The sequence below is a fragment of the Nycticebus coucang genome, chromosome 18, assembly GCF_027406575.1.
Source record: "Nycticebus coucang isolate mNycCou1 chromosome 18, mNycCou1.pri, whole genome shotgun sequence".
In the NCBI taxonomy this organism is placed as follows: Eukaryota; Metazoa; Chordata; class Mammalia; order Primates; family Lorisidae; genus Nycticebus; species Nycticebus coucang.
This window is the reverse complement of record NC_069797.1, coordinates 20892384-20911252: the sequence shown is the minus strand read 5'-3', so window position 1 is coordinate 20911252 and position 18869 is coordinate 20892384. Positions and strand designations below refer to the sequence as shown.

At 48.5% G+C, this 18869-nt stretch overlaps 1 protein-coding gene, 1 long non-coding RNA gene and 6 other non-coding genes across 13 annotated transcripts; 2 read left to right on the top strand and 6 right to left on the bottom strand.

The window, feature by feature from the left end:
- Positions 1-3611: 3611 nt before the first annotated feature.
- On the bottom strand, positions 3612-14590 carry AURKB (aurora kinase B). Of its 6 annotated transcripts, XM_053570599.1 has the most exons (11): positions 12022-13051; positions 10983-11160; positions 10585-10657; positions 10313-10448; positions 6798-6900; positions 6636-6690; positions 6233-6424; positions 5799-5937; positions 5541-5689; positions 4069-4243; positions 3612-3918 (listed from the first exon to the last, which is right to left on the bottom strand). In XM_053570599.1, the coding sequence occupies exons 5-11, from the start codon at positions 6823-6825 to the stop codon at positions 3745-3747; spliced, it is 912 nt and encodes a 303-aa protein (XP_053426574.1). In that variant the 5' UTR covers positions 6826-6900; positions 10313-10448; positions 10585-10657; positions 10983-11160; positions 12022-13051; the 3' UTR covers positions 3612-3744. The 6 variants fall into 6 exon arrangements, with proteins under 6 accessions (XP_053426574.1, XP_053426571.1, XP_053426570.1 ...); XM_053570596.1 differs by lacking the exons at positions 10313-10448; positions 12022-13051 and adding an exon at positions 14491-14590; XM_053570595.1 differs by lacking the exons at positions 10313-10448; positions 12022-13051 and adding an exon at positions 14205-14441.
- On the top strand, positions 6945-10015 carry LOC128570954 (uncharacterized). The gene is made up of 2 exons (XR_008375673.1): positions 6945-8098; positions 8373-10015. It is a non-coding gene; the product is annotated as an uncharacterized LOC128570954 (long non-coding RNA).
- TRNAW-CCA (transfer RNA tryptophan (anticodon CCA)) lies at positions 12241-12312 on the bottom strand. Its single transcript has one exon. It is a non-coding gene; the product is annotated as a tRNA-Trp (tRNA).
- On the top strand, positions 12934-13005 carry TRNAG-UCC (transfer RNA glycine (anticodon UCC)). The gene has a single exon. It is a non-coding gene; the product is annotated as a tRNA-Gly (tRNA).
- TRNAD-GUC (transfer RNA aspartic acid (anticodon GUC)) lies at positions 13701-13772 on the bottom strand. Its single transcript has one exon. It is a non-coding gene; the product is annotated as a tRNA-Asp (tRNA).
- TRNAP-CGG (transfer RNA proline (anticodon CGG)) lies at positions 14353-14424 on the bottom strand. The gene has a single exon. It is a non-coding gene; the product is annotated as a tRNA-Pro (tRNA).
- Positions 14591-18085: 3495 nt separating the features above from the next.
- TRNAT-AGU (transfer RNA threonine (anticodon AGU)) lies at positions 18086-18159 on the bottom strand. Its single transcript has one exon. It is a non-coding gene; the product is annotated as a tRNA-Thr (tRNA).
- A 275-nt stretch (positions 18160-18434) lies between these two features.
- TRNAS-AGA (transfer RNA serine (anticodon AGA)) lies at positions 18435-18516 on the bottom strand. Its single transcript has one exon. It is a non-coding gene; the product is annotated as a tRNA-Ser (tRNA).
- Between the last annotated feature and the right edge of the window lie 353 nt (positions 18517-18869).

Here is an 18869-nt window from a genome sequence, read left to right as displayed (position 1 = left end):
AGTGAATGAGAAAGGAGGAAGTCAGTATAGACGGTAAGTGTAGACAACACTGGAGAAATTTTGCTGTGATAGGAAAAAAGAAATTAAGAGATAGAGGATGAGGGGGTCAAGAGAATTTTTTTTAAAGAAATATAGATTTCATGATTGCAAGAGGGACTTTACCTAACAATTGCAATCAGTGTAACTGGCTTATTGTACCCTCAATGAATCCCCAACAATAAAAAAAAAAAAAAAGAAATATAGATTTGGGGGTGGCATCTGTGGCTGAAGGAGTAGGGCACCAGCCCTATATACTGGAGGTGGTAGGCTCAAAACCGGCCCCAGCCAAAAAAACACAAAAAAACCCTGCCAAAACAAGAAATACAGATTTGGGCTCAGTGCTTGTAGCTCAGCAGCTAGTGTGCCAGCCACAGACACCAAGGCTAGGGGATTTGAACCTGGCCCAGGCCTGCCAAACAACAATAACAACTACAACATAAAATAGCCTGGCGTTGTGGGGGCGCCTGTAGTCCCAGCTACTTGGGAGGCTGAGGCAAGAGAATCACTTAAGCCCAAGAGTTTGAGGTTGCTGTGAGCTGTGATGCCATAGCACTCTACCGAGGGCAACAAAATGAGTCTGTGTCTCTCTTTTTTTTTAAGAGATAGAGTCTCATTTTGTTGCCCTTGGTAGAGTGCCATGGGTTGGCTTAGCCAGAATCTTATAGTCATGATACAAACACTAGATAACTAGACATTGGCCCTCTGCATATGTAAACTACATGGGCACAAGGATTTGTTTTTGTTCACTTAACCCTATCCTCTAGAACACTGCCTAGAATATTAGAGGACAATATATAGCTATTTTTAAATGAATAAATCTAACCAAAATTATGGTGTATATAGCTCAGAAGGATGCAGGGACAGAAAATGTACATGTGTATGGTGGCCGGGGGGTGGAAGACTGAAATCCTTACATTAACAATATGTAATGCCTGAAACTGAAAACTTAAGAAGCATGTTAATATAGAAACATACTGTAAATACCAAAGCAAAACAGAACAGTGAAAAGACTTGGAACAGTCTCTGGGAAGAGGAACACGGGCAGACTGTTTGTTAAAAAAAGCAGGCTTGGGGCGGTGCCTGTGGCTCAGTGAGTAGGGCGCCGGCCCCATATACTGAGGGTGGTGGGTTCAAACCCAGCCCCGGCCAAACTGCGACAAAAAAATAGCTGGGCGTTGTGGCAGGCACCTGTAGTCCCAGCTACTCGGGAGGCTGAGGCAAGAGAATCGCGTAAGCCCAGGAGTTGGAGGTTGCTGTGAGCTGTGTGAGGCCAGGGCACTCTACCGAGGGCCATAAAGTGAGACTCTGTCTCTACAAAAAAAAAAAAAAAAAGCAGGCTTGGGAGGGGGGAAGAGGGTTCATTTAGCACCCACCTCTTGGGTACAACATAAGGATATAGGGCACACTTCCTGGGTGAAGGATTCCACCGCAACTTGGCCTTTGCCTTACAATGTAGTCTGCTTGTATCTACCCTATGATAATCCAAAAAAAATTTAAAAAGCAGCCTCAGAACATAATTCAATTGTTTTAATCTATGGCCATGTACAGTGGATTGCATGGTGATGCCCCTCCCCCCACAAAGATATGATTGTCCTAATCCCAGGAACTTAAGAATATGGCTTTTTTTAAATTTTGAGATAGAATCAGACTCTGTTGCCCGAGGTAGAGTACCATGGCTGTGGCCTCAGACTTGCTTATGGCAACCTCAAGTTCCTGGGCTCAAGTGAACCTCCTGCCTCAGCCTTCCCAGTAGCTGGGACTATAGGTACCCATCACAATGCCTGGCTAATTTTTCTATTTTTTAGTAGAGACAGGGTATTGTTCTTGATCAGGCTGGTCTCCAACTCCTAAGTTGCCTTGGCCTCCCAGAGTGCTAGGATTACAGGTGTGAGCCACCATGCTTAGCCACTTTTCTTTGAGAAAGGGTCTTTGTTGATGTAATGAAGGATCTTGAGATGTGATCATCTTGGATGACCTGGGTGGGCCCTGACCTCTAAGTCTAATGACTATTTTTTTTTTAAAGAAACTTACTCTGGGTGGCGCCTGTGGCTCAGTGAGTAGGGCGCCGGCCCCATATACCGAGGGTGGCAGGTTCAAACCCAGCTCCGGCTGAACTGCAACCAAAAAATAGCCGGGCGTTGTAGCGGGCACCTATACTCCCAGTTGCTCGGGAGGCTGAGGCAGGAGAATCGCTGAAGCCCAAGAGCTAGAGGTTGCTGTGAGTCCTGTGACATCATGACACTCTACTGAAGGCAGTAAAGTGAGACTCTGTCTCTACAAAAAAAAAAAAAAAGAAAAAGAACCTTACTCCATCACCCTGGGTAGTGCTATGGTGTCTTAGCTCACAGCAACCTCAAACTCTCTTGGGCTGTGATCCTCTTGCCTCAGCTTCCTGAGTATCTGGAAGTAAAGGTGCCTGCCACAATGCCTGTCTAGTTTTCCTGTCTTTAGTAGAGATAGGTGTCTTGCTTTTACTCAGGCTGGTCTTGAACTCCTGAGCTGAAGCAATCCACTTGCCTCAGCCTCCCAGAGTGTTGGGATTATAGGCAAGAACTACTGAGCCTGGTCTCTAACTAGTGTTCTTAGAAGATATAGAGGTGAGACAGAGTAAGAGGAGAGCCAGGCCATGGAAGAAAGAAGCAGAGACTAGAGTTATGGAGCCACAAGCCAAGAAATGCTTTCTCCCCTAAAGTCTTAGAAGGGAGTGACCCTGCTGACACCTTGATTTTAGACCTCTGGCCTTCAGAACTGTGAGAGAATAAACTATTGTTTGTTTCCTGAGCAGAGTCAGATAAATTTCTCTTTTTTTTTTAATTTGTTTTTTTTAAACCACCAATTTTGTGGAATTAGTTACCACAGCCCTAAGAATCAAATATGGCACACATAACTGGGATAAAGTAAAAATTAAAAAAAAAAAAAGTGATGTATTTAGCCATGTTGATTAAAAAGGCAAACAATCAATAGATGCAGGAAAAGCATTTGATGGAAGTCAATGTGCCCATTCATGACACAAAACAAAAATTTTTGTTAAAGACCCTTAACAAGCTAGGACCATAATAGGCCCTCTTTAACTTGATACAGGCTACAGAAACCTACAGCAAACATCATACCAAACAGTGAAACTTTTTGTTGGGAACAAGACACCATCACTATTGCTTCTATTTATTCCTGTATTAGGTCCTGAACAGAGCATTAAAACAAACAAAAGAGACAATTTCTAAGTTACAGCAATGTCCAGTTGCTCCTAGGTTGGCAAAGGGGCAGAGAATGAACGAGGAAAGGAAAGACAATTGAAAGAGTAAGATATGAGCAGTGGCTAGAGATGACTGGTGTTCAGATGGGGTGGGGAGAGCTGAGGGCCAGTCCCCTCCAACCCCCGCCCCAGGCTCTGGGAGTCAGCAGGGTTAAGAGGAGACAGTATGATTGGGAGCTGACCATGTGGGTGTCAGAGCTGAAAAGTAGGGTGTTAATAGGGGTAGTGATGTGGTGCTCATATCCCTGCAACCCATCTTTCCCCTAGGGACAGCTTCCTCCAGAGCAAAGCCTCCACTAGAAACATATACACTTACTGATACAAAAAACACCAGTTTTTATTAAATGAAAAGGAGGTAGAAGACAGGCAAAGGACAGGCCAGGACCCATCCTTCCCCCTACACATACATAGACGTACAAACACAGACACGACCTAGTGAAAGGCAGGGACCATCACGGGACAGACTGAAGGGCAGAGGGAGGCAGTACCCTCCGAGAGTGGGCCCGGACCCAAGGGTGGGCTGAGACCTGGGCCAGGGGCAGCCGTTCTGATGGGTTATGCTTGAGCAGCTTGGAGATGAGGTCCTGAGCTCCTGCAGGCACAGAAGGGGGGAACTTCAGGTCCACCTGCAGTTGTGGAGAAAGGAAAAGGACCATGTTTCACCTGGCTACATTTTCCTTGATCACTCATTCTACTTGGAGTCACGCAGGCAGAATAGCTCTGCCCACCCCAGGCCCTGCTTCTGCTGCCAACAGAAAGCCCCAGGTAGCTCCCACCTTGACGATGCGCCGGTAGGTCTCGTTGTGTGATGCGCTCTCGAAGGGTGGGTTCCCTACCAGCAGCTCGTAGCAGAGTACTCCAATGCACCACAGGTCCACCTTTTCATTGTGCATGCGCCCCTCAATCATCTCTGGGGGCAGGTAGTCCAGGGTGCCACACATTGTCTTCCTCCTGGGTGGGAAAAAGGGGAGTCGGCAGGAGTTCCGGGGACAAACAGCCTCTCCTTTCCCTGCTGCCCAAGGGCAGGAAGTCGAGAGACGGTAGGGTGCACCAGGTACTGTTCCAGCCAAGCAGGACCACTGAGGAGGGGGTGTGATATTTAGGCTACATGCTACCCTAGCATTTTTACATTGAGGAATTTTTTTTTTTTTTTTTGAGACAGTCTCATTATGTCACCCTCAATAGAGTGCCATAGTGTCACAGCTCACAGAAACCTCCAATTCTTGGGCTTAAGCAATTCTCTTGCCTCAGCCTCCCAAGTAGCTGGGACTACACGTGCTGTGCCCACCACAACGCCTGGCTATTTTTTTTTTTTTTTTTTGTAGAGACAGAGTTTTACTTTATTGCCCTCGGTAGAGTGCTGTGGCATCACACAGCTCACAGCAACCTCCAACTCCTGGGCTTAGGCGATTCTCCTGCCTCAGCCTCCCGAGTAGCTGGGCCTACAGGCACCCGCCACAACACCCAGCTATTTTTTTGTTGCAGTTTGGCCGGGCTGGGTTTGAACCCGCCACCCTCGGCGTATGGGGCCGGCGCCCTGCTCACTGAGCCACAGGCGCTGCCCACGCCTGGCTATTTTTTTTGGTTTAGCAGGTCCAGGCCGGGTTCGAACCCACCAGCTCCAGAGCATGTGGCTGGCACCCTAACCATTGAGCTACAGGCGCTCACTGAGGAATATATCTTAATAAAATAATCAGCTATGAGGGCAATGTTCGTCTTGGAATTAAAGAAAAAACTGGAGACAACTCTAACGCTCATGAAGCATGTTCTACTTAAATCAGGTTACATCTCTGCTATGTAATACTATGAAGCCATGAGAAATGATGTGGGAGTACTCTCAGTGATAAGAGAAGTCCTAATATATTGAGTGGAAAATTAGGGTGATAATCAGGACCCCAGCAAGTCCTCAGGAAGGATCCTGTCACCCCATCAGCACCTGTGCTTATGAGCTGCTCCAATGTCCAGCCCACAGGTAACTGGGGTAAGGGGGAGAGGATTGACCTGAGGGGATGAGAGTCTATGGGTGGGTGTAGGTATGAGAATGTTAAAGGAGGGCCTCAACTAGCTGTCCTCTCCTTAGCTGCCCCTGGCCAGAAGTTGATGGAGAACTCTCTTCTGTTTTTGTAAAGACACTGCTGTGTCTCTATGTGAGAACAACTCTCAATGTCTTTGGGTAACAAGCTTTGGAGGGGTCTTATTTAGAATGTCCCAGCCTCACACCCAGGGCTGGCCTCCCAGCATACCATACCTCAGGGAGGGGGCATGCACAGACCAGCCAAAGTCAGCAATCTTCAGCTCTCCCTTGAGCCCTAAGAGCAGATTCTCTGGCTTTATATCTCTGTGAATCACCTTTTTCCCATGACAGTACATCAGAGCATCTGCCAACTCCTCCATGATCTGGGAAGGTCGATGACAGGCAATCAGAAAAGGATGGACTTATAGCTACAAGCAGTGTACTCCCAGCTTCAAGCCCCCTGCTGGCACCCTGGGTGCCACCCGCCCTGACCGTGGCTGTTCGCTGCTCATCAAAAGTATGGCTCTTCTGCAGCTCCTTGTAGAGCTCTCCCCTGGGCGCATACTCCAGAATCAAGTAGATCCTCCTCCGATCATAAAAATAGTTGTAGAGACGCAGGATGTTGGGATGCCTGGAGGTTGAGACAGAGGAGGCCTCAGGCTGCATCCTGACACAAAGGAACTGAGAATGATGGAGCAAGGACAAATAGGGATCAGACATGGACCAGGCCAGGGACACCCAGGTGGTGGTAAATAAGGGACAACTGGGGGCAGTTCTTTGGCTTCAAGGCTCTGACCAAGACTGACAGCTAAATGGGGCTCAGTGGCCACAGCTGCAAAGACAGTCACCTAGACAAGGTGGGGCTGAACAGGGAGCTTGGGGCTCAGGAGCAGAGGGGATCGGGCTCAGAGGGCGTCAACTCATACTGTAGGTGGGCCTGGATTTCAATCTCCCGGCGCAGTTGATGCTCCACACCCTCCTTCTCTATTTGAGACTTGAAGAGGACCTTGAGTGCCACGATGAAATGGCTCTTCTTTTCCCGAGCCAAGTACACATTTCCAAACTTGCCTTTGCCCAGAGGACGTCCAATCTCAAAGTCATCAATTGTGAAGGACCTCCTGAGTAGAAAATGGGGAAGGCAGCTCAGTCCTGGATTGTCATCAGTTAAGGTATCTAGTTTCTCTCAAATCCCTAATCCCATCCTGCCCTCAACTGCCCCACTTTTTCCTCACCTTCCAACTACTCCAGCCCTGAGGTTTTACTTGCCCCACTTTTTGCCTGTTTCCTTTTCACTCCAGCCCCTTCTGCCCCAAGGCTTGGGGCACTTACCTTAAAAAGTTGGGTGTCCCACTGCTATTCTCCATCACCTTCTGGCCAGGGGCAGCTAAGGAGAGAACAGCTAGTTGAGGCCCTCCTTTGACATTCTCATACTTACACCCGCCATAGACTCTCATCCCCTCAGGTCAATCCCCTCTCCCTTACCCCAGTTACCTGTGGGCTGGACATTGGAGCGACTCATAAGCACAAGTGCAGACGGGGTGACAGGATCCTTCCTGAGGACTCGCTGGGGCAGGGTGCTCAGGCCAGATGGCGCCTGAGAAGGAGCAGGGGCAGCTTTGAGAGTGCCTTTGTCCCAGTGACCTGGCTGGAATGTGCTACAAGCAGCATTTCAGCTACTTGCTAAAGAACTACCCACTCACCCCCAGTTCAAAGAAAAACTGATACCACAATTTGCTCTCCACTCCCAAAACCCTGTTCATAGTCCCATATTTAAATGGATTATTAATAAAGACTCTAAGTCAGCCTAAGACAAGGGGCAAAGGACTCACCTAATGCCTAACATTTTACTTCTTTGGCCCTGGGCCACACCACCTTCTCAGGCATGAAATTGTTCAACTTGTGTTAAGTGTCCTCCATAAAACACACTCATTCCCCAGCGTCAGGAGAGGACAGGGTCAATAAACACCCATGGTCCAGGGGGTTTTGGCACAGGGGTCTTCTCAAAGTCTCCTGCAAAAATTAGTCTATAAAGGGTTAGATAATGTCTTTGAGGCCTTGGATGTTACAGCAAAAACTGGTATTTACCCCTCTGAAGTAATAGGCTTTTGGGATACCAAGGGCTACTGTGATGGCCCTGGACCACTTCTCAGAGTAATAGACATGGTTTCTTTCTTTCTTTTTTTTTTTTTTGATTTTTGGCCAGGGCTAGGTTTGAACCCACCACCGGCACCCTACTCCTTGAGCCACAGGCGCCGCCCTAGATATGGTTTCTTTTGGGAGTGACCAAGGTAAACGTGACAATGGTCTTTATCCAGATTCCATTCTTGATAGGCTCGCCAGTGCTCCATGATGGAGGGAGTTATGAACAGGGAATAGATGGACTCTCCAGGATACCCAAGTACCAAGTACCAGGCTTAGGGAGCTAAGCCTGTGCAGGGTCCCTTTCCTCTTTAGCCAAAAGAAAGCCAGCTTGGCGCCTGTAGCTCAGTGATGGGGCGATGGCCACATACATCAGGACTGGAGGTGTGGAGAGCCGGCTGTGAGACTGGCAGGGCCCTCACAGCCTGGGGAACGTTCATAGAATAAACCCCTAAGTGCTTCTCCTCCACTCTCAAAATAGCCATATTCCTTTCTTCATGCTCCCTCTGCCAGAAGTCATGTAGAGTGCCATGGTATCACAGCTCACAGCAACCTCCAACTCCTGGGCTCAAGCAATTCTCTTGCCTCTGCCTCCCAAGTAGCTGGGACTACAGCCTGCCACAATGCCGGGCTATTCTTTTTTTTTTTTTTTTGTAGAGACAGAGTCTCACTTTATGGCCCTGCGTAGAGTGCCGTGGCCTCACACAGCTCACAGCAACCTCTAACTCCTGGGCTTAAGCGATTCTCTTGCCTCAGCCTCCCGAGTAGCTGGGACTACAGGCGCCCGCCACAATGCCTGGCTATTTTTTTTTTTTTTTTTGGTTGCAGTTTGGCCGGGGCCGGGTTTGAACCCACCACCCTCGGCATATGGGGCCGGCGCCCTACTCACTGAGCCACAGGTGCCGCCCTATTCTTTTTTTTTTTTAGAGAGAGTCTCACTTTATCATCCTTGGTAGAGTGTCGTGGTGTCACAGCTCAAAGCAACCTCCAACTCCTGGGCTTAGGTGATTCTCTTGCCTCAGCCTCCTGAGTATCTGGGACTACAGGTGCCCACCACAACGCCCGGCTATTTTTTTGTTGGAGTTTGGCCTGGGCTGGGTTTGAACCTGCCACCCTCGGTATATGGGGCCGGCACCTTACCCACTGAGCCACAGGCACTGCCCAAGGGCTATTTTTTGTTGTTGTTGTTGCAGCCATCATTGTTGTTTGGCTGGCGGGCTGGATTTGAACCAGCAAGCTCAGGTGTATGTGGCTGGCACCTCAGCTGCTTAGGCACAGGCCCCGAGCCAAACATTTTCCTATTGTACTGTAAGACCAAAACTATGTCTTCTGTTTATGTTATTTCCTCATATTGTCTCTGCTACCTCCCCTGGACAACCGTGTACAGATACTATAAAATAAAGCTGATTTTGTGCTTTGGTGCTGGCTGTAGCCATCAGCTCAGTCAGTCCTCCTGGTTCCGTCCTTTGTTTCTGTGTCTTCTCTTGTGCTGTATTTTCCTCATTCCCCCTCGCCACGCTGGTTCGAGACATGGTGGGTTCAAACCCGGGCCAGGCTTGCTAAACAATAATGACAACTACAACAACAAAAAATAGCTGGGCGTTGTGGCGGGTGCCTGTAGTCCCAGCTACCTGAGAGGCTGAGGCAAGAGAATTGCTTAAGCCCAAAAGTTGGAGGTTCTGTGAGCTGTGACACCATAGCAGTCTACTCAGGGTGACATAGCGAGACTGTCTCAAAAAAGGAAAAAAAAAAAAGAAAGAAAGCCCTAACTCTGAACACCTGATCCCAAACAGTGGTATTAGTACAGATTGACAAATAAGCAAGTTGAACAAAATATAGTCCAGAAATAGACCCACATCTTTTTTCTTTCTTGAGCCAGGTTTTACTTCATCACCCTTGATAGAGTGTAATGGCAACACAGTTCACAGTAACCTCAAACTCTTGGGCATAAGTGATTCATTTGCCTCACCCTCCTGAGTAGCTGGGACTACAGGTGCCTGCTAGAAGTGCTGGCTATTTTTAGAGGCGGGGTCTCTCTCTGTTGCAGGAAGACGAGGCTCAACAGAGAGAAATAGCACCCAAACACATTTATAAGGGCTTTATTCACCAGCTGGGAGCTTACAGAATAGAAGAATTCCAAATGGTTGTGCTCCCTGACTGGCTTGGTCTTTCCCTTTTTACCGACAATCAAAAAGTTCCACCCCACACCTTCTCATTGGCCAGTTTGAATCAAGCGGGAGATGCTACTCCAGCCCCTACAGAACTATAGGATTTCACAGAATTTGGAAATTTCCAAGTTCCAGGAAGTTAAGTTTACAAATTCCCAAGAGCTGAGTCACCATGGAGAGGACCCTGCAGGTGCATCCTCGTGGTCTCCTTGAGAAAACCTGTTCTTCTAGACCTCACCCTTCTCAGGTATCCTCTCTCATCTCTAACTCAGGCTGGTCTTGAACTTGTGAACTCAAGCAATCCACTGGCCTTGACCTCCCAGAGTGCTGGGATTATAGGGGTGAGCCACTGCACCCGGCCCTGACCCACATCTTTGTAGGAATTTAATATGTGTGTATATATATATATATATATAAAATAAAGGTGGCATTTTCAGTCAGAGAGTAGACTCTTTGATATAAGGTGTCTGGATAACTGGAAAATAAATATATTTAGATCCTTACCTCACATCAGTCTTAAAATTCCGAATGAACCATTAAAATGGTAACTTTCCTTCTAGAGTCTATTTCTATTTGCTGCCTAGTTTATTTCTGCAGGACATAGGTTATGAATCATGGTCTGAATACCAGCCTCTGCTTTCTCAGTCCCAGATATCATTTGTATATGACAAGTAGACTCAGCACTGCAGGGGTCCTCACCGGCCTCAGCCAGTGACCACAGGCTGGTCAGAATCAAGTTGGCAGCACGGGTTTTGCCAGCAAAATCTTGGAGCCCATACGTTGATGCATAACCGGGGAGAAAGTGCTTGCAGCGGTCCTCAACCACCCACAGGAGCTGTATTAAAAGGCCGCGGCATTAGGAAGGTTGAGAACCACTGGCTTAGAGAATGGCTCTCTGCAGGACCTCAAATCCCCAAGTAGGAACTTGCCCCGAGGGAGATGAGGGGCGGGGAAGGAGGGAAAGGCCTTACCATCTGCCGGCCGTAGGACCAGGGGTAGGCGTTCTCTTTCAGAGCCATCCTTAGAGGGAAACGGGGAGGACAGCTGGAACGAGAAGGGAAACAGCCGTGGAAAGCAGGAAAAAAAAAAAAAGGAGAGAGGAAAGGAGGGAGAGAACGGATCGATCTACCCGGAAGTGCTAGCCTGGGCTGGTGAGAACGAGCCAGTCTGCACTCTAGCGGCGGTCAGGGCACATCCTGGGGGCTCGTCTTACCATCCCCACCCTGTTCCTGCCTCCACCGCCTTCCAGGACTCTCTTTCCACCCAGGGGCGCTCCGCAGCCCCTCGAGTGCCCGCCCAACAGACCCCCCCATCTGATTGATCATCTGCTTTCTCCCGGGTAAAGGCCCGCGACATGAGGTTAGCTCACCTGGAACCGGAGGCACGGCTAAGGTCCCGGCCGCCCCCAAACGACTGAAGCGGCTCAGCCACGCCCTCGCCGAGTCCTTTCAAATCTCCCGCTCTGACCCCATTGGCTGATCGTCCTGCTAGTGCTCAATTTTCATTGGCTAGATTTCCTGTGACGTAAGCCGAGAAAGCCAAAGGTGCTGGCGGAAGGAAAGCAGGAATATCGCTGGGTTTCCGCCTGGGAAAGTTTCCAAAGTCCCCCAGTTGAATTTTCCTTCTCTTCATTCCTCTCTTTTCCTCTTCTCTCCCCCTGATATTCTTTTTCTCTCTTTGTCCTTATCTTCCTCCCTCCCGCCTTTTTAATTTCTTTTTTAAAAATTTAAATCATTAATATGTGAACTAAAATAGAATCTTAAAGCTCCCCCCTTCATAAGGGCGGCGCCTGTGGCTCAGCGGGTAGGGCTCCGGTCCCATATGCCGGAGGTGGCGGGTTCAAATCCAGCCCCGGCCAAAAAAAAAAAGCTCCCCCCTTCAGCTGTTGATGGACCCCTTTTTAGCCAAGGGGGTTAAAACTGAGCCTAAAACTTATCCCAAAACTGAGTTGCTGGCCATAAGAAAGGACATCAGGTACATCTCATCATGCCCCTCTCTCCTTTGAGATGTCTTCTGTGACTCGTTAATAGGCCTAAGTCTATGCAAGACTCACCTGCAGGTCCTCAATATACACAATATACACTTGAGAGTCTGCCCTTACTTTATCTCTGATAAACAAACCCTTTATCTGAGGGACTTTAACAAATGCAATCAGTGTAACCTAATTCTTTGTACCCTCAATGAATCCCAAATAAAAAAACCCAAAAAACAAAAAACACCCCCCCAAAAACAGACCCTTTCTCTTAAGCATTCCTTTTCTTTGATTCTTGGTCCTTTAGACAGTCTCTTTCAGCCAATTGTCTTTAAACCCACCCTATAACCTGGAAGCCCCCTTTTTGATTTATGACCTCACCTCTAATCCCTGTGTCCCTAAAATGTACAAAACCAACTGTAACCCCACCACTCACTATAAGTCCACTTGTTCAAGGCGTCTTGGGTGTGGCTTCAGGTCGTGGTCCTGAAATTTGGCTCAGAACAAAATTCCTTAAATTGTTTTACAGAGTATGGCTTTAGTGTCGAAAAATGTAACTGGAATTCATCACATATTTATGAGCTAGCGTCCAACTTTTTTCTTTCTTTCTTGAAAAATGTCACTGTACACGGATACCGAAAATGGAAATCCCTAGTGACCCCGACGTGATTTGAACACGCAACCTTCTGATCTGGAGTCAGACGCGCTACCGTTGCGCCACGAGGCCTTCCTTACTCCCATGTTTGACGGGTGGTGTGAACAGACCCATCGTTAGTAATGAGGGGCAGAGGTTTGTTCTCAAGCCTCGCCTCTAAGGTTTTGCCAGTGCAGTCCCTACGAGGCACATGAAGGCGAGACGCGGGCGCACGCACATAGGGATTGAAGTCATCCTCTAGGAGATAAATGACGAGGAGAGGCAAATTGTGTTTAGGTGCATTTGGCTTACGGCTCAATTCTTTAACCTCGAAACATACTGAACTCACTCAACAGAGAAGCGATTTTTATGTTTCTGGAGATGATAAATCCTCACGGTGTCGCTGCAGTTTTTGCCCCACAAATCTTAGATTTAATCCAGTCTCTGCTGGTGACTCAGAAAACCTTACTCAGTTTCTCTGGATCCTGGTTTCTTCATTTGTGAACTTGTTATGACCCCTATAGTCTCACGCAGGGAGAGTGGCGCGTAGTAAAGGTGACCTGAGCCCAGTGCGGCTAACAGGTGAGCACGCAGCCGTCACTTCTACCTTGGCCTTGTTGGTTTCTTCTTCTCGACTCAAATTCCATCTCTGGCGACGTTCAAGCCAAAGTATAATAGCCTTGACAGCTCCCAGAAAGAGGTGCTCAAGCGCCAGCGTTGGTGGTATAGTGGTGAGCATAGCTGCCTTCCAAGCAGTTGACCCGGGTTCGATTCCCGGCCAACGCAACTGGTATCTTCAACTGTTTTGTTTTTCCACCTTCATCGCGGTCCCGGGGCGCCAGCATAGTGAGTTGAGCATGCAAGGTGTCTGGCCCTCCGTTTCGCCCGCGAACCGGGCAGGGCCACTGCACACCCCTCCCAGCGAGAAGGGCCCCCCGAGCTCTCCGTCCAGGATTCCCTTTTCTGCGCGCATCCCGGAGCGAATCCGCATACACACAAGCAGGGAGGAAAAAGGAAACAAACAAAACCAAAAACAGTCTCGGCACCCTGGGCGGTGCGCAGCTGGGAGCCAAAGCTGCTGGCTCTGGTTCAAGCAGAAGCTGGAAAGGCGCATTTACGCCAAGGAGGAAGCAAGCGCGGGAAGTCAAGTCCGGGAGCAGATGTCCCTATGTCTGTTTTGTATCCTTTGCCCATATGTATTTTCTAAGCTATAGTCAACGAACAAGTCTAATTACCATACTGAGTGGAGAGAATAATGAGTAATTTAGGCACACGTATAAATTCCAATTTCCTCGTAGTAGTAAAATATAAACTTGAAACTTGGAATGTGGGATCGAGAGCCAAGACAAATTTCGCCTCCCTTCTCCCTTCCTCGTCATCGTCTTTATTTCTCCATCCGAGGGCCCAGGATGGGCTTTTACTAAATAAGCCGGTTTTAAGATAAGTTAGAAGAAAATAAAATTCTTCAAAAAGAGCCAATTCTCCCCGTCGGGGAATCGAACCCCGGTCTCCCGCGTGACAGGCGGGGATACTCACCACTATACTAACGAGGAGTGAGCCGAGCTACAAGCTCTCCCAATGCCTGATCTGAGACTCTGAGCGCACATTTGGCGGGCACACAGCAAAGCCAAACAGAAATGCTAACCAGAAACGTATGTGTTTTCTACAGACTACAACTGAGCGGCGAATGGCCAGAAATTCTGAAGCAAGGAGTGACCAAAAGAGACCTGGAGAAGTGTCTTCAAGGCTGCAAGGAACCGAGTTCCAATGTCTCTGGGCTCTCCCAAACGCATCCCCGAATAAGTTTCGCTCATGCCACTGTCATCTACAACTATAGGTTGATGGACATTATTAAAATCGATACCCGGCTCTAGTGGCTGAGGGAGGCAACAAACAGAAAGGCGGGGAGCAGAAAGAGAGCTGTTTGCCCAAGTGTAGACATGCCTCCGCTTTCCCTGGCACGTCACGCACAATTGCGAACTGACCTTCCGCCTATCGTAATGTCACGAAAGAGCTCACTGCACACCAGTTTACGCTGATTGCTTCCCGGTCCAGCCTCCCGCAGCTCTGTTCAAGTAACATTTATTTTAGGGGCAACTCCTAGTTTCAGTGAAAAAAAAAAAAAACAAGAGCGGGCTCGTCCGGGATTTGAACCCGGGACCTCTCGCACCCGAAGCGAGAATCATACCCCTAGACCAACGAGCCGACATGAAATAAAACCCGCGGCCTCCCTTAGAGGTCGCAGCAAGCTAGTAGCAGTCTTGAAACTACCTTACGTGGTGGAACGGTCCTGGCGCGTGCTCGGGGACTACTGGTCCTGAGGCTGAATACTGTGGAATAGGGATCTGAGAATCCCTCTTGGCTCCTGTACAGCGGACTCCGACTCCTCCCAGGAAGTAACGTCAGGAAGTCGGAAGGAGGGGTCTTGGCCTCCTCTCCGCGCCGCCCTCCAAGACTGCTTTGAAGACCTGCTTTCCCCGTCTCCGTGGTCCCGAACCGGGTCCCATTTTATAACCTGGGGTCTCGACTCTTCCCACCTCCGCTTGGAATACTGGGACCAACCTCTTGGCGCAGAGCTTTGAAGACATACGGTGGAGTTACCTGGTTTCGGGACGGACTGGGAACTGTTAATGAGCCCTGAAATCACTAGGTGAACAGCCCCTCTCATAGTCCCTGAGTCCATCCATCCTCCTGGGGAGACAGTCTGCCAATAGCTCACGGTCTCCTCCCGACTGCGTGTGAGTTTTCAGGCGAAGAACGGGGCAATGATTTTGGAGTCCCCGCAGACCCACACAAGAGGCATCATAGAACTGAGTAGCTAGAGGTGGGAGGTGGGGGTCCGACTTTCCAACCAGCGGAGTGGGGCAGAGCGCCAGGCCATGAGACTGGTCCCCGGGTTTCTACCTCACCTTCCTGTCTAGCTTCTGCTCTCCGATTAGTTGCCTCCTATGATGGCCTCGAAGAAGACCACCCGCCTGCCTCCTAAGACCACCGAAGATAAGGGGCTCTGAGGCAAGCCGCTGCGTGAGTGTGGTCCAAGGCCCTTAGACCGGGATTGGGGGTTTTGCAATGTGTCCCGGGCTGCTTGGTGAGTCTCTAGACTCTAAATACAACCCCCATGTTCTGGCATCTCTGGAACTATCTGTTCCACACTCCAGTCGAGTGATTTGTTAGGCCAGGCCCTTCCTAATGACCAACCCCCTTGAATGAGGGATTCTACTCTTAGTTTCTTTCCCAGGTGTCCCTGGCCAGGCAATGGGGGAAGGCAGCAGAGGTGAGCCCAACCTTCCCAATCAGTGTCCCAAGTCTCTGAGGTGGTGGAAGAGGTTCTCAAGGCTGATCTTTTGGCATCTCTTCCCCCTCCTTTTCCTAGCCTGTCTCCATACTCTTGGGCCCCAATTTTCCCTACAAATTCATTAAGTTACCTCTCTTACCCGATCTCAGGCACTTGATTGTGCAGAGGCGGAGGCCTAATTCCTTGATGACTATGTTGGAAGCTGTGGCCCTTCTTCTAGAAAAATGCATATAGTACCAGGGAGTTCACAGATACCCTGAAGCCCCGTCTTTAGACTCCACTTTTAGAAACTAAGAACTAAGATGTAAACATGATCATTGGAGGAAGTATTTTACATTTTAACAGGAATCAAAGCTTGACACTGGAAGATTTGAGTTCTAAGGTTTAACTTTGGGCTTTCATGGCTGTTTGAAATTGGGTAGGAAATAAAGTGTAAGAAGAGATCATTGGTGAATTTGGGATCGTGGCACCCACTGCCTAACACTTCCCTAAAAAGAAAAATTCTGGAAATATCCTGATTTTCTCCCTCTTATTCTGCTACACATCCTATCAGTTACTGAGTCCTACTTTTTTATCCTAAGCATGTCTTGAATTTACTAGTATATGTCTTTGATGTTTCTGTAACCAAACCCACCCCCCACTGCATACGCTCTGATTATAGCATTTATCTAGCATATTATATAATATAATTAAAATCGTTTGCGTTTGTTTATTGTCCGTCACTCTCTCTCCCTCCCCTTCACCACTTTAGTAGAGCAGAACATTTCATTAATTTTGTTTCCTGCCTTATCCCCAGAACAATGCATAGCAGTTGTTTAATAGAACACACAGCAAGTTTCTACATGGTCTTTAAGACCAAGGTCCCCTCTTCCAGAAAGCTTCCCAGTGACCACCCTCCATCCTCAGGCCAGCCAGATGAGATGCCTCTTCTGTGTTCTCACAGCACCTTGTCTGTTCCCTTGCACATGGTGGTGTAATTACTCCTGTTTTAATTAGGTCTTTACCTGAGCTCTGAGAAAAGGACTGTATCTTCTTCAATTGGTTATGTGCAGAGCCAGCCCAGTGCTTAGCATATGTGTGGTTTCTGTGGTGTTGCTTGGCCTCAAGATAGCAATTCCTCAAGCCAAGATTTTTGCTGAGATGTCTTACAGTAGCTCCTGGACCAAGGGATAGCATCTAGAACTTTTCGCCTATCTCCAGGGAAGTTTAGGGCCTGCCAAGAGCCCATGAATCCTATTTCTTGCCTTCTCGTCAACATTTACTTCTAACCCTCACCAAAGTGGCTTCAGTACTTCAGAAAAGTACTCTTGCCCTTCCACACAGGGAGACCTCACTTGAATGGCACTCACTTTTCCCTATCCACATGGCCCCAGCCCTGCAGGAAATCGGATGGCCCCAGGCCAGCCAAATCCCCTACTCTGACTTCCCCCTAGTGCAGAGGGATGGAGGTAACTGCATGTGAAAGGCCTGGTATAAGACAGTACCTAGAAGCCTCACCAAAAAAATTTATTTTTATTTTTTTGTTGAGAGTCTTGCTCTGTCACCCTATGTAGTGTGCCCTGGCATCAGTTTATCTCACAGCAACCTCAAATCCCTGGGCTCAAGCAATCCTGCTTTAGCAGCCAGAGTAGCTGTGATGCCTGTCACTAAGCTAAGCTAATTTTTCTGTTTTAGTAGAAAAGGGTCTGGCTCTTGCTGGTCTGCAACTCCTGAGGTCAAGCGATCCTCCCACCTGGCCTCCCAGAGCGCTAAGATTACAGGCATGAGCTACCTTGCCCTGTCAGCCTCACCAAATTTTGTTTTATTTTTCACTTGTGTATTTATTGAAGATGGAGTCTCGTTCTGTTCCTGGGTTGAGTGCCATGGTGTTTTCACAGCTCACAGCAACCTAATACTCCTGGGTTCAAGGGATCCTCCTGCCTTAGCTTCCACTGTAGCTGGGACTACAGGGGCTCGCCACCATGCCCAGCTAATTTTTCTGTTTTTAGTAGAGACAAGGTCTCACTTTTGCTCAGGATGGTCTCAAACTCCTGAGCTCAAGTAATCTACCTGCCTAGACCTCCCAGAGTGCTAGGATTACAGGCGTGAACCACCAAACCTGGCCATCAAATTTTAAATTATATACATACACACACACACACACACACACACACACACATTTGCCATATATAATATAAAATTACAAGGCTCCAGACTAAAAGAAATACAATGAAGATTCAGAAAAAAGAAAGCGGCTCAGGTTCTAGAAGACATTCTATGGCAGAGGGAAGAGGCCTGGGCAGTGGAGCAGCCAGTTCCCGAGCGTGGGTGAGGTGGCCACTGCAACAGGTGGCCATCAGCTGGGCAAAGGACAATTAGACCTGGGCAGCGTTCCTACCCTGGCGAGAGGGTCAGCTTTTGGACTATTGATCTCATGGCATAATTAGCACCCATGAGTAGGAAATCTGGTTGCTCTGATGGAGGAACTGAAATACTTGCACGCTGTTGTGTAAAAACAATCCATAAACTCACCAAGGCAAAGGGATTTAGCAGCTACAAAACAGAAGAGTGTCTCTGCTTGGTGTTGAATAAAGGCACCGCTGGGATTCGAACCCAGGATCTCCTGTTTACTAGACAGGCGCTTTAACCAACTAAGCCACGGCGCCAAAGGTAACAAAGTGTGCTCCAGGATGACTCTACAAGAATACAGCACTCGGATAAACCAACTAGGTTTTGTGTCACTCATTTGTCCGTGAAATTTCCCCAATATTGAAAGAAATAGAAAATGTCAACGCTAGCCAGAAGTGCATGGATGGAGAACTCTGCGGACTCTAGAATTCGGAGACATCGGGATTGGAGGCTGCCGACTGGATGTTTCTCACCTTGGAGAACGGAAATGCGGACGGTAGGTTGGGAAAGAAAAAAGAAAAAAAACAGAACACGTAGTCGGCAGGATTCGAACCTGCGCGGGGAGACCCCAATGGATTTCTAGTCCATCGCCTTAACCACTCGGCCACGACTACTCGCATCTGATAACTTCTTTCCTCATAGACCTTTCTTAGTTCCCATTTCCAGCAAACACTTGGTTACTTTCATTCTCTTCTCCGCTCCAGGACTGCAAGAGCTAGGAGATGGCACCGCCGGGACGCCAGACCAGAACTGAATCCGGATCGACCTGTCGCTCACCATTCCACTCCACCCCGCCTTTCTGAGATCTCCGTCCCTAATCTTCCCTGATTCTCCCATCAGCCTCCATCAACGCGCTTTCAGGTTAGACTACGCGGCGGCCGCCGGGAATTTTCCCTTCTCCGTGGCCTAGAGAACTCTTAAAAGCCTCACAGGCGTTGAGAAGCAGTAGGTGCAACGTCGGTCCGCG